This window comes from Battus philenor, unplaced genomic scaffold (assembly GCF_028537555.1).
Source record: "Battus philenor isolate CCGP_79_NKW_IND1 unplaced genomic scaffold, ilBatPhil1.0.hap1 SCAF_9, whole genome shotgun sequence".
Taxonomy (NCBI): domain Eukaryota; kingdom Metazoa; phylum Arthropoda; class Insecta; order Lepidoptera; family Papilionidae; genus Battus; species Battus philenor.
Genome location: NW_027181759.1, coordinates 15,788,555 through 15,813,939, shown reverse-complemented (window position 1 = coordinate 15,813,939; position 25,385 = coordinate 15,788,555). Strand labels below are relative to the sequence as shown.

Below are 25,385 nucleotides of genomic sequence, written 5' to 3'. Positions count from 1 at the left end.
AAAAATAAATATGTAGTTTCATAAAAGTAAAGAAAAAATTACAATAGGCGATTTTATCACACGAGGCAATTTCTTCCAGACAACCATAGTATGGAAATAGTAAAGGTAATTAAGCCTATCTATTGGTTGTGTCAATAATTTTCTAGTAGAATATCGGAATCGGAAAGAAAGAACGAAATCAGTCATAAATTTCTTGTAAAAATAAAAATAAATAATGTCTACATGATATACGTGAACTACCCTTTGTAAGTACAATTATCTTTTCCTTACTATGGTTGTCTGTAAGAGATTGCCTTGTGTGATAAGACTGCCCATTGTACTTTTCTGTATATTATTGTAAAACTTATTAAATGCATCTTATCGTGAACAATAAAGAATATTAAATAAATAAAAAATAAGATAAATAAATAAGTAACTAGAAACAATTGTAGTACTGTTGCGTGGAATCGGTGCATCTAGATATTACATGAATAAGAACATAGCTGCGGCGGCTCGGAACGCGGCGACCTTTCGGTGGAGTGCGGTCGCTGCAACACAAGCCCGCGGGTACAGTCGCGCACAACGTAATAACGAATTTTCTCACGAACAAATATTTCGAAATATCGCCAAAGCGGCGCAACTTTGTCTGTTAAAATGACATTATCTATATTAAACGTATTTCAGTCTTTATATTTGTTCGAATGAGTTATTACTTACTGTATTTATATTGTTACTTACTGTATACACTATACAGAAAAACAAAAATTCAAACATGCAACAAGATACGTGACAAAATGTGATAAAAAGAAAAAACTCAAATGTGATGTATATTGTATTATAGGTAATAAGTAAATAATGTAAAATAAAAATGCAAAATAAAACAATGTAATATAATACAAAAGAGAAAGATAGAAGAACTGTAGTATGAAAGAGAGATAATAGACTGAAAGAGAATGTAGTACGAAAAAAAAAGTAAGAAAATAATAAAAATGATGTGAAAAAGAAAATGCAAAAAAAAGTCCCTGTCCCACAATAAATAGGGGTAATAAAAAAAGCGTGTAGTATTAATTACTATAACTTATTTAACTGCATATGATTGTATAAAATAAAAAAAATCTATAAAAAAAATTACTTACTGTATTGATATGTTATATTTGTAAAAAGTCTAAAGGCGTAACAGCGTATAGCGTATTTATCAACAAGTGTTAAAACTTTTTCTTCCATTTTCAATAACCCTGTTTAAACTATCATCTTGAAAATTGTTTCATTTGTTTATTTACTCTATTGAAATTCGATATATATAACTTCCGACAGCAATTCTGCAGGTAGAGATTAGTAAACAATTATTAATTTTAATATGTACATAGTATTCCAAATTTTGAAAATATAACGCAATTATTATTACATATGTATATAATATCAATTCTGAAATGATTTATTTTTGATAGTAAGCGTGTACTATACATTAACTGATAGCAAATGAACTAAACATTCAATACTTTATCTTTTACACCAATAATCAATCATCCTGTATAAATAATTGATTTTTCAAATTAAATTGTAAATATAATTTCTTTTTCACATGTTCTGGTATCCTGTGATAAAGGAACATGACGTAATGTGAATTGTATAAATATTTTCATATTACTTATTATGTTGTGCATCTTATTACATATAGTAATTTGTATATACATATATTGTATGTTCTTTACGTAGATAGTTTACCTATATTCATCACAGCATGGTATAGGTATTCTCCAAAACTCTTTAGTTCACTGCTCGCATATAGCGAATTTCTGTAATCTGGATTTAATCGTCATTCTGCCTAGTGGGTAAAATTTACCCACGCTGTTATTACTTGGTCGCAGTCTCCACTTGAACCTTTCGGTTCAATGACTGTATGCTATCACTGCCACTTTAGACAGTTATTAAAGTTACGTCGATGATCTATATACATATGTAAATTAAACAGTAAAAGTTGGGTTACCTTGCCTTATATATTACATCAATGTATTAGAAAAAATAAAAGTCGACAAAGTATATACTATAAAATAAAAGTGATCGTGAATTGATTTAGGAACGAAGGTCAAAGTATTTTAGAACTTTAATAAAGAAAATAAATAAGTCTATCTCAATTTAAGATATATAATAAAAGAAAATGGATTTAGAGATTGAAAAAAGATTACCAGGTTGTTTATGAACAGTATTAAGGTTGTATGTGCAGGTAATTCGCCGGTTCTAGTGCTTCTAGGGCCGTCCCTTTCACCTGCGCATACTGGAGCGCTGCGGATTGCATTAGCGGAACCGTCTAAGGTAGCGGATACATTAAACGGCGGACGCGGTTTTATATTTCCTCTTGCAAATTGCATTTCCTTTGAAAAAACTATATCGTGAAAATTATATAATCACTACTGACAATCCTTTTTAATAACCAAGGACAATTCGCTTTAGAAAGCTTTGTTGTTTGTCTTTTATTTAACAATAATTTAGTTTATACACACATATATATATGTATATATATATATATATATATATACCTGTGCGTCGAACGGCAGCCGACAATTAGGTGTCGATTGCTTTTTATATGTCCATATTTTATTGACGCCTTTTGACGTGTTTTTTTATATTCTTTTCTATTTATCAAAAAGGTTTTATTGCGAATCGTGAAGATTGTGTGGCTGCAATAATAATCTAATAAATCTCTTTCTTCCGATCACTTTTTTGCATTTCAATATTTATCAGCGGTGTTAGTATCTTTACTCAAATTATAGTATTAGTATGGTTAGTCAATAAGGTTCTTTGAAATAAATGTAAAAGCTTTAGGTTTTGAGGTCTCATTTGCTGTCGATTAGTGTGTAGTACACCCAAAATAATCAACGGTTTCAAAAATAATAACATACTAACTACAAAGTAAGAAAAAGCGTTTTCTAAATTCAGCGTATTCATAATAATTGTTCTATATCTGTGCCTACACTCTTTGTGCCGGAAATTATTGTCCTGTCGCATTGCGATTATACAGGGTGATTTATCATAGGTGTAAAGCTTAAAATATTTTATATAATTTTTATGACTTTAAATGTATAAAGACATTTTTTTAACTTAAAATAAACCTATAGGGAGTTTTTAATCACAGACTGTAGGGGTCAGAGTTCAAAACGAACTTATTTTCCCAAACGACTTTAATACAGTATTCAGAACATTTAATTGCAAGCTTTCGATGTAATATATCATGAGAATCCAATAAATAATACGTAATTATGGGTGTTGGATCGCATAGAAGCATTGCTATTCTCATTAAAGCCTCATCTATCGCTTGCCTAACCTCATAGCTATATAAATAAAAAAAGAGTGAGAAAAATTGAGAAGAACAAAAGAAAAGCGAGGAAATTAAAATTAAAGATTTAATAAATCATTTGAAAAATTGTCTCTGCGTACTCAATACAGGGAAGTACCACAGGAAGAAGAAGGAAGTACCTTCAACAACGGGAGTCGTTTGAAAAAAAAATGCTGATTCTAAGTCAATAACATATATATTATTGACTTAGAATAAATTATTGATCGAATCAGCATTTTTTTTACTTAAGAAATAATATAATACATATAATATAATAAAACAGGAAACGATTCTAATACATCACACGCCTTCGTGGTCTATTTATAGTTTAGCAATATTGAACCTTTGCGACATCGTGGCGATCTTTGGTAGACGTTTATGCCTTGCAGTGCCTATCGACAGCTATGATGATGATAAACAAAAACCTTAACAGGACTTACACAGAACAGTAGACAGTTAATGAACTGTACGTAAGATAGAATGAAGTATTGAAAGAAATCGGTGGGAATATTCAGTCTATTTGTGTTACAATCGATTCGACCTTTGCATCCTTGAGCAATTCTCACATAGCGCATTCAGATCTCGCAACTCGTAACTTTAGGGAACCGAATTTAAAAAAAAATAATGTGTTATTAGAATTTTATTTATAAAGCTATTTTTATATACATCCCATACTAGAAGAGACGGTATCTCTGTATTATTTTATCCTAGTAAAATTCTATTCATGGTTATTCTATTTTAAGATAAATTGTGTTATAAAACGTGATTAGTCCTGATATCCTCATCATATTTTAGGCGTAAGAAATCCTTTGTTAGAAATAGGCTTCCTCTATATATTTTTAATAAGATCGGTTCAACCGATCTGAATGCAGAGTCGACCTTAACAAAGTCTTACGTCTATGATCTCTATTCCAGAGTGGCCATTTGTTTTATGCGTTTTGTGGCAAGTCAAGGACTTTGATTCGTCGTCGGAAATTTTCTTTCCTAACTTAAAATATTCATACTAAACTGTTATATATTATTGTCTTTAATTATACTTTATTTTACAAGAAGCTTTTATCACAGTAAAAGAAATAAATGAGGACTTAAATATAGTAAATTATGTTACTAATTCCTTCAAGGGATATTTCTTCAATAAATATAAATTATTGATCTTAAAGTTTATAATTAAGGTGATTTTAGAATCAAACCATTGATGTATAAATGCCATAACACTAAAACCAATTTGACGCTCGAAGGTGTGGATAAAATGTCACCCTGACCACCGGTTCTCTGACCCTTCATTGTGACCTCTAAACACGCGCAGGGTGCGGTGTGTTTCGTCAGTGCATTCCGCACGCAACACTGACCCCTGCAGCTTGAGCAACGCCCGGCGTGACCAAATATTTTGCTCTATATACAGGGTGATAGGTTATAATTGTAAAAGCATTTAATGAGGTATATATACTTATATCCAATCATTCCGTATAAAATGATTATTCTGAAATACGTTATGTTTATTTTTCTACAGGAATACGAAAGGTCAATTTCTGAAAGTACAAAATCTCCATGGACAGACACATACTATGATTAATTTTAATACGTAGAAATCAGTTAAACGCTTTTTACGCATTACGTTATTGATTATTATTGAAAGCTTTGACATCAAATGAACAACACATTCACTCCTTTAAAGTTTTTACACCTAAAACCAATCACCCTAGCTTTATAAATATATCGAAGAGAAAATACTAATTGAACCAAGACACTACTAAACCTTCTGTCGGTAAATAAAATGCTTTTAATTTAGCTTCATTCACGCACAAGACTACAACGTAGGAGTTGTGAATTAGTTTAATAGACTGCAGATTGGTAAAGACGTACATTTTTCATAATTTATTTATTTTATCCAATCCTACTTTTCTTTATAGACGAAACTGCTGTCAAACAGCGTTCGAACAGCGTGGGAAAACGTTGGTTGGATCCGGATCCCTCCTTGGTTAACCTTTGATCCACGCTGCCGTCCCAAAGCGCATACATACATCATTACACAGCCCTACACGAGTAGAGCTCTTTGCTACGTGTAAACGCCATCATGCGTACGCGCCCTACCAACATTATTTTCAGTCTATAAGTTTTTAAGTTCACGGACCCTTCCGCTCTGTGAACTCAACTCAGATGAAGCTGTAAAAGCCTCTGGGCTAAGAGCAAATAAGTAAGTCTACAATGATACATGCTTGCCTAGAAGAAACCTATTCAACCTTTTTTTTGAAGACTTCTAAGTTACAACTGGCTGGAAACAATGACGCCGGTTGTTTCGCTCCTTGGCTGTTCGCACTTTAAAAGTATTAGCAAAACGCTTAGTGCGTTACTACGTTAAAAGGAGTTTGAACCGAAGAAAGGTGATGGAAGAATTATTTGATGTAATTCTGCTGCACACTCTCAAAAATGCAGTGTATAGAACACTGATAAACTGGCAACTGTTCGGCGATGCTCTGAAACTTATCGCTCACCAAATGACCGTTACAAATCAGCCTCTTGGCTCTATATTTTATATTTATCTCTATATTATATATTTATCTCTATATTATATATTTATCTCTATATTATATACTCTATATTATATACTTCCAAAACTTCGATTTAATAATTCCCTGGTTCATCCCATATATGACTACAGTATTCTACTAATTACCGAACTTGCACGACAGCCAAATTATTCTTCACTTCGGAACATATATAGGGGTCCTTTGTGTGTGCCATTTAAAATCCATAAGAGCCCAATTCGACTGCAACTAGATTAAAACTCATTTGACTGACTGGCAGACTGTGATGAAATCCTTCAGTTTGAAAAAAAAAAACTCAGTTGCAAGTGCGTTCTGATATGATAAGAGCCTACAAAAAACTTGTTCACGTTTCCTTTTCTGATCACTTTCACATACGTCCTTGATAACAGTCTTAAGTTTAAATAAGACTTTAAATATATCTTCGTAATAATTAAAATTAATAAAGTAAATCGTCTTCAATATCAAAGTGGTCCAGGGATGCATGGAAGGTATTAAGGTCCCTCAATACTAGTCTCATTCCAAGGCAAGAACTAACTTTCTAACTACAATAGTATGGTACACTTTCTTTACACCCTAGATAAATTCCACATAACACAAAAATTATGAATCAGAGAAAGTGGCAACACTAATATATCGAGTTTAGGAATTTTAAAATAAAATTTATGTCAACGAGATTTTGAGCGGTAAGTCACATTGTACATTCGATAACACAACTGTTTAATATTTATCATTTATTTATGTAACTATCTCGTAAATCTGAATTCCATTTATCAAGCATGTTTATGTATTTTAATGATAGAAGCGTTTTTTAAGTGTCTTCCGCCGTTTCTTTTTTCACGCTATGCGTAATGGTACTACAATAATTTTCCAATAAGTTACGCCTTGTTAACCGACTAAGTCTGAGTTTTTTTTTATTTGTGGCGTTATTGGGACCTCTACTTCCACCCCTATTTTGTTGGGAACAGGGTTTTTTATTTCTTAACAACTTTTTCACATGAATTTTTTATTTTCGTCCTCGTCTTCCATAGTTCACAATATCTTTTTTTCTTCCTTCTATCATTCCATAATTCCATCTTCCTTTTTCAATCATTCCATTCCTTTCATCCATCCTCAAACACTTCAGTTGTATTTTCTATTGCAGCATCACAGCTTTATTTATTTTATTTATTTTTCTCATGTACATAAATTTTACATTTTTTATTTTAATTTCTATAAATCTATCTACTAAGTCTAGGTTCCCTTGAATCGAAATAATAAACGGGTACGATCAACGAGAGATATCCCAATCCAAGATCCCCTCGTGGGGGATTAAACCTAGGTCACTCAATGGAGCGACTGCCTAAGAAACTTAATAGTGGAATTCTGAAACAAGTTTCCTAAAATGTCGCCGAGCAGTAACAGTGAAATGGTCTAGCCTAAATGCCTTTTGCACCATGTATTCACAAACCAGCTAAAGTCATAAATGCCAAAGAATTATTTCTATAGTACTGATCAAATTTTTGAATAAACGAGATATCTATACACAACGTAAAAAAAAATGCGGCTATGAAATTTTATAGTACTGGAGTCTTCTGTATATGCTATACTTGTAATATAATTTTTTTAATAAAATATATCACTAACGACACTAGTTTCTCCACTTTGATATTAAAATTAAAATAATCGTTAAAAGTTCCGTGCACGATTGTACACAAAATCAGGTTGTAATTCCATGATCGTCGATCCCTCTGCGCCTCTCAATGAAATGTTCTCGGCTCGTTGCCACTATTTGGACCAAAAAGGCGTCTGTAACGGTTTCATATAGTTTTATAAACCTTTTTATGCATAACAGTACGGCTTTTTTACGATATTGCCTATATCCGGTAATATATCATGATATCGTATTTGTATATTATATATATGTATGTCTATATATATATATACATAGACATTTTTTAATTTTTGTTTATAGGTGGCTTACGGTGTTTATACACAAAATCATTACTTAAAATTTCAATATTGAAATCAAACGCGCTGTACATTCACCTATTGACAGCTTTTACACTTATAACCAATCACCCTGTGCATTTATGTTGTAACTAACTGTATATATTGTATATAGTTAGTTTTATATTTTATGCATAAAATGCAAAGTTAACAATACTATTTACGCTGTAATGAGTGTTGCTTAACCAATATTTCGCAGCAATGGTGTTCCGTAAGCATTTCACAAACGACCAACCGAATCTAATATAATTGCAGTTTGTTTCTAATAATTCCCTTCTTCAATAATATTACACAGTATTGCTTATTATTCGTAAAAAACTGGACTGAAAATAGAAGAGATGAAGCGTCTTGCGACAAACACTCGGCCCATTTGTTACAATGTCTCATTATAAATTAGTCGAGAATAATTGATACTTGACGCATCTGAGACACAAAACATCTTGAAAAATTTTTTTGAGTTGAACGAAATGATATTCCAACTTTTGATATGCAGACATTTGCCAAATGACATAGACGTTCCAACAAATCAGGAAAAAAAAATACGATAAATGACAATTTCGTATTAGGTTTTGATCATAGTATTACGTATATATTACTATCTGTCTAGCTAGTAAGATCTATATATACATATATATATATATATATATATATATATATATATCTGTATATGAACATATGTGTGAGACGACAGGATTAAAACTTAAAGCGAATAATAATTTATTAATATAAGTATTTAACTAAACAAATTTTCTCTTTATCTTTTCACTACTCTTTTCACAAACTCCTATTTACATCTGTCATAAAGGAGCACGTCAAAATTAAATAAAAAAGATAATAAAACTTATTTTTAAATAATAATTGTTGATAGTAACAAACAAGTAAAGTTTGACAGAGAGTTGTACAAAATATTTAAATAGATATAAACGCTGTTATTCTAACAAAAGATTCTTCGAAATTATATAATCATTATAGTCCATAGGCAGCCACTGCAAGATATATGCCTCCCCCAAAGATATTTATAGGGAACTAGCTGATCCCGCAAACATTGTTTTGCAAAAAAAATTAAAGTTTTTAATTAACAAATGTAAGATAAGGGTTGATCGTAAAGGGGTAAAAAATTTAGGTTTGTATGTATTTTTGTATGCTGTATCATAATAAAATAAAAACCAAAAAAATTGTCTTAAAAAATTAAAAATAAAATTTAGGGGTGGACCACCCTTATCACTTAGGGGTATGGAAAATAGATAGTAGCCGATTCTCAGACATACTGAATACGCATGTAAAATTTGGTAAAAATCGGTCAAGCCGTTTCGGAGGAGTTCAAGTTCGAACACCGTGACACGAGAATTTTATATATTAGATATACCATAGTCATCACGCTTGGCAGGGGGATTGGCGATCGCAGTACGTGATGCGCAGAATATGCTGCTGCCAATCCTCTGGAAACTCAATTGTGAGCAGTGACAATCCTATATAATTAATGCACAAAGTGGTAGTTATATAAGACTGTCTTCTTTCCTTACGAATGGGCTACCACCGCTCGTCTGTACATCACTCTTAACACTGCGGGCCCAATTTTGTAGAACTTTCAGCTGGTGCGGTTGAGGTCGTATCAGCCTCAAGCTGAACTTCCTAGTAGTGCGGTTGAGGCCTTTTCTGCCTCATGTTCATCAATATTTTTTTACAATATTGAGTCAATGCTTCGCAGACATAAAGAAAGCTATATTTGTCTTTGTCAAACCTCATACGGTTGAGTGTAAACAGCCGCCGCACTAGAGAGAAAACACGAGTTTTACGCGTCGCACCAATGCAAAGTTTACCATGAGGCTGAATCGACCTCAAGCCGCAGTGAACGTGTTAAAGATACTATAGAGGCTCTTTCTCCAACGTACGTAAGTGCAAATAACTTATCTAAACAACTGCTCTTAAGTGGCGGCAAGTTATCTAATTATCAAGATGGCGACAGCGGAAGAAAGTCCAACCGGAAATTGTATTGCGCAATGCGATGCGACATATGTTAACGGTGGCCTAGCGCGTGCACTTTCGAAATGGACGTCGCTTATTCTCTTTATTTTTATTGTATTAAATATCTATAAAATTATTAAGGCTGTGAGTCAAGGCATCTTTAATCAAGCCTTAAGTTGAAGGACGGTATAAAAACATGGCATACTTTTGACTTTCTTAAAAAATTCCAACTGTCGCAATTTAGATATGACTGTCTTTTACATTTCTTTTGACTATATCATTCGTTTTCGTTTAATTTCCAGTATAAGTGTAAAATAAAGAGGAAGTAAATGATTGAAATTAATATTTTTATTAAAAATACTTATAACATTATCTATATAATACAACAGGACGTAAACAAGTCTATCTTGAGTCTAATATTACCTGTCGATTTTATCATTATTATCATATTTTTAGCTATTGGTTGTCCACAGCTGTACATTGACCCAATATATTTTTGTAGCGACCACAACTGGCTGCATAAATTAGTGTGTGCTACTAAGCTAGTATTTGATGTGTTTGAAGTTATGCTGCCAGCTAATTTAGGTTTTGTACAGCTGAAGTTCGCTGACTAAAAATTTATACTGGCACTATACCCGTGTAGGTGTATAGTGTAGTGAATTAGGTGTAGTGTAAGTTATGCGAAGCGTGGATTACTCAGCGGTCGGGAGCGACACGGGAGTCTCCAGACCGCCCTCGCTTGAACGCGGGCTAGGCGGGCGCGGCCGCCATGTCATGAGTATATGATATATGATTCGTGCATCGTACTCGACAGAGGCTCGATGTGAGGCGACAAAACTAGGAACGTTCGTATATACATATATATATATATATATATATATATATATATACATATATTTACATATATATATATATATATATACATATATTTACATATATATACTACCGTCAAAAAGTTTGGAAGCAGTGCAGTAAAATTAAATAAAAAGTAATTTAGACCAAAGAGAAAATTAAAAAATAATGGGAAACATAATCAAATTTTGGCTTCATCTCTTCCCTTTGTTAATATGTAGATAATAGTAAAATGCTGCGAAGATAACATTCATTACAAGTTTTTACCGCCTATAGTGCTTTCAAACTTTTGGACGGTATTGTACATGTATATATATATCTTTCTCTATCACAATCATCTTCTGTTGCTCTCACACAACTACAAATAAAATTGACTTCAAGAGACAGTTTCCTAAATTTTCAACGAAAGCAGTAAGAAGCGGCCTGCATTCCGATTTAATGTTTAGTAGTTTTCTAAACATTAATTTTACGACTTGGCGTGCCATTTGAAGCTCCTTCCATTTCTCGTTAAATTCAACCATTAAAACCTCGTAGAGGCTTGTTGTTCGATAACAAGTATAAAGCTATACTGTTATGCCGACAATTATTAAATTTTACGAACGCACTAACCGAACTAATGACCAGATCAAGGTTTTATTGGAAGATATATAAGAGCCTATAGATTTATGTATCCATTGTAGAGATGCTTTCGTTCAACCGTGTACTAATACAGCAATTTCGAGAATATCATGGATTCAGCGTCTCCATCCTCCAAGAGCTCAAGGTGAAGCAATCCATCCAGGCAATTGTACAATCTCATATTTGTAATATGGCCGCAGGGACCACCAGATGGTTCCGGCGGTTTAATTTCCAATATTGGATTTAATTTATTTAATGAATATTTATTATTTAAAGTCGACATAATAAAGGTTGCAGGAAATCGCTGGATGCGGGCGGATATTTGGAAGGCTGTATATTTCAATACATATTTTGCACTTTTATTTAATTTAATATTCTTATTACACATGGCAATCTATTACATACAACCATAGTATGGAAAAGGTAGAAGTTTAAATAATAGGTAGTTAACATGTACAAAACCCATATATATATACATGTATATAACATATATACTTATAATAAATAAGCTATAATAAATATTATAAATGTAGTACGATAATAAATAAAAACTTCAAGCTAATTTAGATCGCCCTTGTCTTAGAAAGAATAAAGAAAGAGATGAAGTAAAAAGAAATGAATAAACAGATAAATAATCATAGGTCTAGTAAATAGTTCTTAAAGGTCTTAAAAATTGGTAGCGAGTTAGCACGTATTATATTCAGCGGTAAATCATTTCACAATAGAACGGCTTGTGCGTTTAAAGATTTTTATTTTTATAATATGTTTTAAATATATTTATGTAAAAAAAAATCTTTTTGACATAACTTTCAAATACGTATTTAATTGAGGTTAGTATAAAAATTCCAAATTTCGAATAACGGCTGCGAATTTCGAAGACTTTGGCTGTCTTTGACATAGGATATTTCGCAATGACAATGTTATTAAACTTACACACAGGACTTATAATATTACAAAATAGTCGTTAACTTCTACACTAGCTTTGTTCGAGTTTAGGTTAGAAATAGAATATTATCTAGTATTATTTACATTAAACTAGAGTATATGCGTAAAGTAAATTGCATCAAACCGAAACAAATAAGCGTTCAGATGTAAGAAAAGCAAGGAGACGTTTTGCAAGCTAGAGATGCACAAACGCTGCCAACATGTGACGACACTAGGCAATTGCCCAACTGCAAAGCGACCCGACAACATGTTCTATCATCTTTGTAAGCTCATATTTAAGCCAAACCGCAAACATACTATATATAACTTAATATTTACTTGTATCTGACAAATAAGGCATGTATATAGTGATTGCAATGCATAGCTTATTTGCGTATGATTAATGATAACTCAATCCAATAATCAATGAACGCAAAGTTAAAAAATACCGTAATGATATAGTAAAATCATTTAAATATAATATAGGCAAATAACCAATCATCTTCATAATTTAAATATTAGGTAATGTTTGCTTTATAAATTAAAATAACCGAAACCAATTATTTTATTTCAAAATAAATGTTTGTTTCCTTTTTTTCAAATAATGTTATTTTTTTTCGACTAATTATTATTCGTGTATGTCAAAGATTGTTTCTGAGAAGTATTTAAATGTATGTAAGTAAGATAACGCCGGTTATTTCATTTTTATTAATACAATATAATATCATGAGCAAATAACCTATATTTATATCCTTTTTAGTTAGTATTAACTAAATAATATTTTGACAGCGCTTAAAATATAAATCAGCGCCATCTATCAGTTGATTTATGCACCAAAATAGACGCAGTTATTACGTTTTACGCAATCTGTGTTTTATTTCGTTGGCGTAATGGTCCGGAATTACAAATGAACGCATCGAAAGGCCACGACACCGAGATATCTGGTGCAGGTGAACTAATAAAGTTCCAGAAAAGTACTAAAGAAATTTCTTGATATATTTATCGAATTCTTTCGTTTCAAGTATTTGAATTGTACTTCAGAATATAATTTGCAGATTCGAAGGTTTGATATCGACAAATATGGTAAAGATAAACATTGTTAAATATATAAGCTATCTATATATAAATAATTTAAACATGACAGAAACAATTTAATATTGCCAGAATTATAAATGAACACGATAAGACATACGAAGTGTTTTAAGCATTCTGTGGTAATATAAAATCAATACAAAAATAATATATTTTTACTCAACCTTATCTTTGATACTTATGTAATCTACAACAATCTTTTCGCATTAGAAAGCATTATTCACATTAACCAGTTGAAAACCAGACGCATCTGTTATTATATTAATCTTTTAATACGAATATATTATATAATACTATAAATAAGAGAAAAATATAATCTGTGAGTGTATAGTTATATAAGACACGCTAATACGCTAAAAGTATTTTTTTTCTTTTCGAAAGTGACTCGACGTTGTGGCATTCGCCGGATAGAAAGTGATATATCTATAATGAATTAAAAAAAAAAAACATGTAATATATTTAAAAGCTCGAGATTAGAATTTAATGGGTATAGATCCTGTTTGTGTATATACAGATTCTTTGGTTATAGATGTAAAAGTTTTAAAAGGAATACCATAGAACGGTAATAAATAGCTTACTTGCTGTCAATTGATATATGGTACATTCAAAAATTAATTTCTTTACAAATAGCTCTACCAAATAGATATTTTTGGGGGAAGCCAATGTCTTGTAATGAACGTCTGTCAACTGACGTTAATAAATAAATATAAGTTTTCTATATCGTCATGTTTACCCCTAGCTTGTAAGACAGGCTTCCGCTCAAGTTATCTGTGGGGGATATATCATAATCGTGTGGTTTTTTGGTACGTTGAGGACGCTGCTGCTCAACCTCTGCAACTTATTTTGATCTCTGGCAGTCCTATGTGATTTAATGTAGTGTATGAATAATATGAGACTTGTATCCGGGGAATCAAACCCGTGAGATACGACATCATCGTGGCGATCTTTGTGGGACACCTATGCCTTGCAGAGGGCGTCCATCGGCTGAAGAAAGACGCTATACAATAAATATATGTGTTTTACATATATAATTTTATTGTTTAAATTCTGTCCCTACAGACTTGATACTAGTAGAAATTATTAGCCCTGACACATTTCAATAGAAAATATAAATTTATCTAACATAGCAAAGTAACCATTTTATATAGGTTTATTATCAGAAAATTAACTACACATTCGCCCTTTTATAGCTTTTACAATTATAACTAATCATCCTTTATTATATAGATAAATTGTTCATCTTTAATTTGGAAATAGGTGTAAAAGTTTTAAAAGCATTTGCTGACAAATGAGTACGAATTTACCTTTTCAAAGCTTTTACATATGTAATTAATCATCCTGTATAACAATTTAGACTCTATCATAATTAATCGTTGTATTACTTTCAAAGAATAACAATGTATTATAATATTTCTGAACATCTAATAAATCCTCTAACATTTTATCATAAAGGAGTTGTACATAATATATCATATAGAATCATATTGTGAATGGGTATTTAGTTTAGAATCATCTAGAAGTCGTTATTCGAGATGCGAAGGCGCGGCGCGTGAAGGGCAGCAAGTATCTTTCTCGCTCGAGATGATTGCAATTGTTTTAATCTGTATATAAACAAATGTATATGATATATATATATATATTACAGTATATGCTTTAAGCGTGATAAAATCATTTAACATACTATAAATGTTTTCTATATGGTTCCTCTTAATAGAAACAACATACGGAACCAGGTAGTAGTATCATATAGAGAAAATGTGGACAGTAAAATACTATGTAGAGATATATTTAAATGTACATCATATACATGTGTAGACTTTTTGAAGGTGCTTAGCAAAGCTTCTTTGAATGGATAAATATTTGTTTCATTATTTCATTGCAATATACTTTTATTTCTAAAATATTAAGACTGAGTGAATATCGTACAGAAAATTGAGCAGTGGTAGAGACGTCAATGCTATGTTTGCTGACTCTAGATCAGAAGGTTGCGTGTTCAAATCACTTAAGGATCACATCTTTAGGAGTGAAGTTTTATTCAGAGCTGATCTTCCTTAAACGATTTTTGGACACCTTCCTCTGTATACTTCTAACGGTACGTTAATTAGCGAGGTTGATACCGAGCAAACGTAGCCGGTGACGTCGCTACTGTACTGAAAGTTGCTATCCTAGGCCGCAGATTCGATTTCCGGGATACAATCTTATATAATTCATATTTAATTAATTAGTTATATATGATCGCCACTGCTCTAAAACAAGCTAAAACAAGCTTCAAAAATAAAGTAATAAAGTGATATAGAATAATAATAGATTATAAGTAAAAAATGATATATAGAATAAGAATAGAATATAAGAAAATGTAAAAGTAATGAGGAATGAATCAAAGGCGATACAGAACGAAAGTAGAAATGTGGAAAGAAAGATACGAACGAAAGATAATGTGACGTGTGAAAGAAGAGAAAGAGTAAGATAGTAGAAATGTGGAAAGAAAGAAACGAACGAAAGATAATGATAGTAATTTTCATGAAGTAGTGTCATTGAAGTTGTTAAAGTGTAAGTATAAGTATATACTTAAGTGAGTTTTTATCGCGTCAGTAGTTATTTAACCGTAAAAATATAGTGTTATAAGCTTTATGGAATGATATGAATGCCAAATATGTTGAGGTCGAAGCATTCCGACCTTCGGAGCACCGTCGGAGCTGTCAATTAAAACCAACCGCGTTCAAAATAACTGGTTACGCGTCGTTAGCGATATCAAAACTGAATTTGCGTAATTGAATGGACTTCAGCCGTTATCACGCGGGTAATCCGTGGGAAAATGGTGAACTTATATATACCCTTGGGACGAAGCGAAAAGTTTGTTAAAAAAATAACATTTTTTTAGTGTAAATCTTTTTATTCTCTGCATTACCTTTAAGTATTTATTTAATGGAATCAGGCGTTACCTCGCGGAAGTCCATCCTAAAAGAAAAGGACCAATATTTAGCCACTTCCGCACATGCAGTGGTAGTCGTGCAGTAAAATGCACCGCCCGCCAGCCCGTTGATAAATGCGTAAATACAAACAAAGCGAATCACACAACCGCCACCGCCAAATTACTCAACACTTGTTTCACCCCTCCACGGGGCATCTTCAGGAGTTATGATACACCGATTAGTGACAAACACAGAGTCAAACTGTGTCTGGGGGCGGGCGGTGCATTTAATTGCACGACTACCACTGCATGTGCGAAACTGGCTAAATATTGGTCCTTTTCTTATTTAAGTATTTACTTAGATCTTTATCATTATCTTCTTTCAATATTATAATAACAATTCTGTCAAAATTGTTACATCAACATCAACGTAGTGTTTTGTTAAACAGTAAGTTTTATAATTGTAATTATAAGTTGATGGATATAACAAGATATATATTTTTAGTATACCTCAATTCAATATTTAAACTAAAATTCGAAATATAAACAATTTTACAATAAAATTCGTTATGTACTCTCTGATTGAGATTTGCAATTGTAGGTTATGTGTTCGATTCCGGAGATACAATTCTATATTATTCACTCTTTATGCATTAATTATATATTATACATTTGCCAATATTAATTGTTGAACAAAGGTTGTTAACCTATTTCTTTATTATTAATACAAGTTTTCAGAGTCCAGAGAAATAACACAGATCGCCAAGTGTGGTGATTATGGTATATCCCATAGATATTTATAATTTCATGCCTAACGCAATAGCAGCGACCATATCACTAATGGCGACCAAATTGAAATCGACTTTTTAATTTCAATAATAAGTAATTAAGAAAAGGACCAATCTTTAGCCACTTCCGCACATGCAGTGGTAGTCGTGCAATGAAATGTGTTTCACCCCTCCACGGGGCATCTTCAGGAGTTAAACTCCTGAAGATGCTCCGTGGACGTGTTGAGTAATTTGGTGGTGGCGGTTGTGTGATTCGCATTGTTTGCCGCATACGTATTTATCTATCACTGCATGTGCGGAAGTGGCTAAATATCGGTCCTTTTCTTACTTAGGATGGACTTCCGCGAGGTAACGCCTGATTCCATTAAATAATAAGTAATTGTCACCATAGTTGTCAGTAAAACGAGGCCTGAATGCTATATATATTACAATTATTATGTATACTAATGATCAGGTTTATTTTGCAGTTGGGCAGAGTTCCAGTGGGCGTGATGCTTCCGCCGCGATACGCGACGCTGCCGCTGCCTGGCCCTTACGCAGCGCCGGCACCACTCCCACCGCACGCACCACACCAGCCCCACGCACCACCACTCTACTATCCACTCCACGAAGCGGTATATATATTTATTTATACTCATACTTTACATAAAGAAAGAAAGGAGTGCGAAATGGAGCTCGAAGATAGGAAGGAACGTGACACCGTCGACTTCCTCATAGGAGAACGCTACCATATTGTCCTTAGGTATTATCACAAAATTATAAAGAAGGTGATCAAAAAAAATAAAACGTAATTACAAGTTCGGGTAAAGCGAAAAGATAAACAATGTAAATAAATAATAAATTAAAGATAAAACTAAATAAAAAAAGTAGGGGTAGGAACAAAATTGTGAACAATAATTTTGATATCAAGGAATGTGGCGAAAGAAGAGAGGCGACGTGTGTAAAGATTGTGAATGAGAGGAAAGAGAATGGATGGAAATGTAAAGACTGAAAGAGGATATAGTGGCAGAGATTGCGAAGGACGAGAGAAGGGAATACCAATTAAAAAACTTATTAATGTAAAAATCACAGCTTTATTATCCTAAAGAAAAATTTACGTGTCAAGTAACGACAGTCTACTAAAAAGAGGGGGGGTCATGTAAAAATATATTTAGGTGGGTAAAGTATGACAATAAACAAGTATCATAAAAAACATATAAGTAAGGCTTCGAAAACCATCGAAGCGATTTTCGGAGGAGGGCTTGCAGAGTTTTTGTCTATCGCCTGACATTATGAAAATGATTTTCATGTAGTATATATATGTGCGTGTGTATCTATATATATATATATATATATATATATATATATATATATATATATATATATATATATATATATATATATATATATATATGTATATAAATGTCGTGTCGATGTCGAGTCTTCTTTATTAATGTGGACTTTTTCACGCGCGGTATCCCTTTACGAACAACTAGCGCCATCTGTCGTCACTGATCAAAAATACAGAGTTGTGACAAAAATGTATATAAATTGTAGTATATACATAAATATATATATGTATATATATATTTATATACATATATATATATACATATATATATTTATATATATAAATACTACAATTTATAAGAAATACTAATGTATAAATAGCAGTAATTCTTTGCTAAAATCACTAACATAATTTAAGTGAATTAAGTTATAGATAATATTGTGATATTCAACTAACAACGTAATAATGTTTGAAGATCTGAACGCTTCGTCTTTAAGCGCTACAACTGTTTCTTTGTGTCGTCGATGTATATCCCGTTAAAAAGGACTTAAAAATACAGTTTGTGATCCATACAATAATTAAATTTCAACAATTACGCAATCCTGCAACGTAGTCACACATATACATCATTTATCATATACAATATGTGAAACTTTCGACTGTTCGCACCTAAAAGATCTTTAGTGACGACCAGAAGCCAGTAGACGCGGCCGGTAGACCCCCCATTAGCTGGACTGACGACATGAAGGTTGCGTGACCTCCCTGGCTGCAGGCAGTGCAGGACCGGCCCTCGAGACTTAAGCTTTGCAATTATTTCATCAGCTTTTCAAAGCAAAAGCATTCAAATCTTAACTTTGAAGCTTCCCAGTGTGTATGTCTTGTTGCGTGACCTCCCTGGCTGCAGGCAATGCAAGACCGGCCCTTGAGGCTTAAGCTTCGCAGCTTTGCTTTATCATCAGCTTTTCAAAGCAAAAGCATTCGAATCTTAACTTTGAAGCTTATGTATGTCTTGTTGCGTGTTATTAGCAGCGCGCGCGTCGTCGGCGCTCGGCGCTCGCAGGCCGCGAGCGGCGCAGGGCGGCACGCGAGCGCGACTCGCTCACCCGCTCTCTAGAGCGCATCCACCGCAAGCGACGAGCGGAGCGCGAACGGCTCACCGACGCCGACCTCAAACGCACCTACACAGGACTCGACAGGTACGCACACATGCAACTGCATTACGCATAGTTTCACACCACAATCAAATATATATGCACACATAGATAACTTACCGCCTGATAGACAAGAACGCACACATACGACTGCATCACTACACTTGTACAACACAGGTCAGGATATAAGCATTTCCAGAGTGTCTTCCGACACTTCTTCTACCAGCACTAATGATAGCAATAACCAAATTAAAGTTCAGCCCTGGACTCTTGAGGGCTCGATTACTTCTAGCACCTACTTAAGCGATCTAAGGGTTCTGTGGATCTCCCAATCTGGTAATACCAGGGCACAGGGGATTCTCCGAATAACTGCATAGGCTCAAACTTGGGAGAGTTCCTCGTGTATCTGTGATCCATGTTATGACCAGACCGTGGTACTGCTGATCACCAGCTGTTCCATATTTCGCGCGGTAATAGCAGAATACCAGTCTCGGTTAGCAGACAGAATAAAGGAGAAGAAAATCGCCTCACTGATGAGTAAAAAGAAATATCGCTAGACAATTTTGGAGTTCTGGAAAAAGATAATAAGAAAAATAATAAAACAATAAAAAAAGAACAAGAATAATAGAAATAATAAACAAGACTGATAAAATAGCTGTGATATTAGAAATATAAATTAAGTGCGATGTAGACAGTAAGAAAATAAACAGATTTTAATGATAAATAAATTGATAAACAAATGATAAAAGTAATAAAAATAAAAAGTAGTAGAACTTTCGTCCTTCTCAATGTCTTTCATTATTTCCTCTCATTTCCCTCACGATATCCCTCATTCCTTTCCATGCTACTTCCTCCGCCTTCCCTCCAGAGTTCTACAATTTTACGTTTATTATGTTTATCATTCGTTTAACTATATATTTATTTTAATTTTTACTTATCTTTCCACTACCTATGTCGAACTTAATTTGCGTTTCTATTATCAGCTATTTTATTACTCTTGGTTATTATTTTCATTATTCTTCTGTTTTCATTGCCCTTCTTGTTTTTTTTTTAATTTATTTGCTGCTTTTTATTGTTCTGGCGACACTCTTCTTTATTCAACTATCACAAATCTTAGATGTACTATTTCATCATATCACGTCTACTGGCCACCCCTGCCACGGTAAGGCAGGAACCAGTTCGAGAAGGAAACATACCTTTTCAAAAATGATCGAATTATAAGACTATAACCAGCCCATGGTCTCTCGCAGAGCTTACGCCGAGCAGTTCATCGCGGTGTGCGACGAGAGCAGGCATGCGGCAGAGCAACATGACTCGCTGGCCAGCACTGCCACCAGCGATACGGCGCACTCGCGTGACGACCCGTGACGACCCGCGACGACCCGCGACGACACGTGATATTACCACGCCACCGTCACCGTCACATCAAAACCCTATAATAAATATTAATTTCCTCTAATATTATTTATAATACATATTTCCACTATAATAACAACTACTAAAATATAATTTTAATTATATCAATTTCTATTTACACTATACTTAATAATTAAAAACATTTTTGTATACATGTAAAGCGAATAGATAATGCTTGTATTGTATCAACAAATTATACATCACCATCATCTTCATATGGTGACGGTGATCGGTCTTACACTGACCGCATTCAGCGATTTTCCACTTGACAACCTTTTCGCTCCAATGGCTAATATAAATTGTTAACAATACTTTTTAAACTAACTAATAGATGATAAAGATATCACATTCCATCATTATCCATTAAATACATGATTATTTATTATCTGTATACACGACCTATATATACTTTAATATTATTGCCATAATATAAAAATAATTGGTTTATTATTTTTTTTTAAATTATCATAGTTTTTATGTGTTTTTTTTTCAAATTAATTCAACTAAATATTATTGTGACTATATAAATTTATATGTTGTTGTGAAAATTGTATATTATAACTCATGTAAATGTTAGATAGTATGACTACATCAAAACCAAACTTAACGATTTAAGAAGTTTGTATATAAGATGTTTACTTTAAGTGCTTTTTCGCTTTGTTACACTTAAAAATATAACTTAACATTTAAAGTAGGCTCTATACATTCAAGTTACTAAACACGCAAGCTACTCGCACTATTACTAACACTATTTAACAAGAAAATTGTAAATTCGTATACTGTCGTCAAATATCTGTGTTATATGTACTATGTTTTAAATCTATATAATAGTTTTAAGAATTTGATGCGTATAGATATATTTCTACGGTTTTTGTGCTTGTACAATTAAATCAAGTTTGATTCTTTTTTATAAAACAATATTACAAGATGATCACTGTGACAGCTTTGAAATTCTAGATTAGATAGTTCTAGGGATCTAGGTTTATGGTTCTCATTGTCGTATATATCGTAGTATATATATATCCACATGGTCTACGGACTTCGTAGTCCCTACTAGAGAACCTTTCGATCTTAAATATCGACGCTTACTCGACATCAAAAATAATACTCCAGTTATTTGACTAACTAAAGCTTTTTTTAAATTAAAACACATTAGTACTTCATTTCCGGGTATGAAAGAGATGATATAAAACCTACTTTGTTATTATGCACTCTCGAAATACACGTCAATACTTTAAATGTCAATAAATAATTTAAAAAATTGCTTTTATAACGGCTTAGAAAATTTTTGCAAAAAACAAAAAGAAATTACTCATGATTTAAGAGATTAAATGTCATTGTTGCTTTTTTGATGCGAGTCGACAATTTTTGAACTTATTGAAAAAGTACTTATTTGTAACGTAGATTACTTTTATAAAGTTATACAGGATGATTGGTGAAAGGTATGAAAGTTTTAAAACGGTGAACGTAAAGATTTATAGCTGTCAATTAATGTTTGGTGCACCTAATCCGAAAGTTATATAAAAACCATTTTCAAAATTTAGATTGCTACATAATAAAATTAATTGTAGTTTACTATCTGCCTCTCTACTGCTAGGAGTTATTGACTTGTAGCATTCCGACAGAAAAATAAATATATATATATATAATTATTCAGAGTGGTGATTTTATACAAGTCGATTGTAAATGGGTGTAAAACAATTACAATACCCGGCGATAAATATTGCACATGGACCTTTGGAAAAAGACAATCGGCTTATTTCTGTTTTGTAGAGCGTTATCTCTGTCGCACGACTTACGAAATGTCACATAGGTAGTGTGCGACAGAGATAACGCTCCACAAAGCCGAAATTAGCCTAATGTGTCATTTGAAATATCGATGTGCAATATTTATCGCCGGGTGCTGTAAGATTTTTGTTGACAAATTAGCTATATATACTCACGATCCGATGTAAATATATCTGTACGTTTCAAAGTATATATAAGATTACTTCATCATGAGAGATAGATATACTTAACTTATAACATACTATCTAGTGTTTGTACATTTATAATCAAGTCCTTTGTACCTAACCGGTGCCAAATTCTGAACGCGTGCGATTCAATTGGTATGTAAATATAATTGTAAGTAGCAATGCAAACTAAATTTGCTCAATTCTTATTTAAAATTTTAGTTTTAATTATATAGACGAGGCTACATGGCAACACAATCTCAGTTGTCAATTGTATTTTCATAAAGATTTTTTATATCATCAAAAGAGACTGAAAACATATATTACTCCCATAAATTTTTATACTAATCAATTTAAACACAAAAATAATTAATCGAAACATAGACTATAAATTATATTCAATGGCAACATTTTTATTTTTTGATATAATGCTAATGTCAATGTGACATAACGTTTTCCATCATCCAAATATTTCATATTGCAACACATTAAACTTATTTATACTTTGTTACCATATTCTTAGTATGTTCAGTCTTGAAATCGAATTGTAATTAAAATATTATTATAAATAATGTCTAGTTATAGTTCTAATTTTTTTTATTTATGTTATTAGTTTTAATTAAGGAATCCATTATAAAATTTGAGTTATAATTGTAATGTGGCGTTTATAAATGCATCAGAAATACAGGTAACCCTCGAAGAACATGATACATGAAGAATGGACTTGACAGTCTACAAAAATAATGCATTGAATGTTCTTAAAAAAATGTTTTTTTTTTTAATATTATTTCTTTGAATAAGACTTTTGTTACTTTCAAAAAGACTTGTGTCAAATGGCAAAAGGCAATATGTTTTATGTGTTTGAGAAAAAGCCTCATAGAATTTTTTTAAAAAGTGTTCACGACATCATCGTCGATGTTTCAGAGACTCTTATAGTCTAGTATAGTCTATATACTAAATATCTTATATTCGATTAACATAGTCGCAATGTCTTAAGAGATCAAAAAGATCTGGCGGTACAAAAAAAAATTTTTTTAGCATAAGATGGATAGCATCTCTTGTTGACTTCAATGTGAGTCTACCATCTGTTCAAATGAAACGCTTCAGACCTGAGAAGAACAGATAAAAAAATGTCAGCGAAATTGTATTTTTAGGTTATATAATGACGTTAATAATTAGACTGCTACGCAGCGAAAAAGCGCTGCGTTATTATCATCTTCAAAACTGCGACGCAGCGATATTGCGCTACAAGTTTCAATGTTTCTATTGGACTCATGACATATTTTTATTAATTCTTAACCGCATCACTGCTTAAAACCATCGTAGGAGAAAATCAAATAAAAATAATTAATAAAATTTATAAATATTTTTCTAAATGAGATTGTTTTATTTTGTCAGCATCATGTCAAAATAAGTTCTGCAGTTTTCGTGCAATGTTACAAGTATTGCTTAGCAGTGAATCGAATAATAAACATTGAACTAGCTTGAAACCATTACCACGCGAAAGTTTTTTAAACTTGTTTAAATATACAGTACCCGGCGATACATATTGCACATCGATCTTCGTAAAGAGACAATCGGCTAATTTCGGCTTCGTAGAGCACTATCTCTGTCCTACAATACCTTTATTATGTTTTTTCAGTCGTTGTATTTCGTGCGACAGAGATAACGAAGAAATTAGCAGTTTGTCTCTTTCCAAAGTTTGATTTGCAATATTTTTCGCCGGGTACTTTAGCTATGGAAGCTTTTTCTCCATATTTATATTTATTTATGAGATATATTTTATTTGCTTATAATAGTGAATTTTAAATATTAAACGTTAACACGCTGAAATAAACATTTTGTTATAATTTTAAACATAAAAATTACGTAATATTAAATATATTTTTTGCTTTCACAATACAAACCCCGTTTCCGTTTTTGCATGATTGTGTTCTTCGAGCATTACCCGTATTTACTGTCAATAATGTGTATGTGTGTGAGTAAGGTAGATCTTTAGCAACTGACCACTGATCAAGTTTTAGTACTGAATATTATTTGTAAATAAACTTAATAACTTATCTTAATATATACTAAACTTATTCTAAGTGACGGATACAATACGAGAATACATTTTATGTAAAGATAATTTATATTTGTTAATTAAGGTATTGAAATTAAATTTTATTCATGAAATGAATTTGTTTTTGTTTGGCGTACCTATTACGACTCTAATCTACTTATATTTTACGACTATGACTATATAACACGCTGCTTTTTAGGGTATTATTGACAAGGGACGGCCCAAGCCAAGTTCCCCTAAAATGGATTCTTGAGCCTCGTTAGAATTTGGAGCACTGACCTGCCAGAGCCGGGCGGTCTCCCGATGCAGAGAAACTGTGGTATGTAGCGGCTCTTAAGGTTCTCCAAGTACCGCCAATCTTCGCTAGTTAAAAGTAGGTTTTAAGCTGAATCTGCGACCTGCCCCGTAAAACCCGCAGAATATAAAATAGGCAGTAGTCAAAAATATCTTATTAAATGTTTCCTACGTTAAAAGCAGTTGTGATAATGAGGAACGACCCCACAGCTATTGTAATTCCCCTAGCATACGTCTACTTGAAT

The 25,385-nt window shown here is 32.5% G+C and overlaps 1 protein-coding gene across 1 annotated transcript in view; it reads left to right on the top strand.

The window, feature by feature from the left end:
• The window catches only part of LOC137932369 (uncharacterized), a 61,806-nt gene extending 41,022 nt beyond the window's left edge, over window positions 1–20,784 (top strand). Inside the window, exons 5-7 of the mRNA XM_068775973.1 lie at window positions 17,463–17,609; window positions 19,295–19,461; window positions 20,667–20,784. Of these exons, the coding sequence (XP_068632074.1) occupies window positions 17,463–17,609; window positions 19,295–19,461; window positions 20,667–20,784 (432 nt within the window). The remainder of the gene's footprint in view (window positions 1–17,462; window positions 17,610–19,294; window positions 19,462–20,666) is intronic.
• The last annotated feature ends 4,601 nt before the right edge of the window (window positions 20,785–25,385 follow it).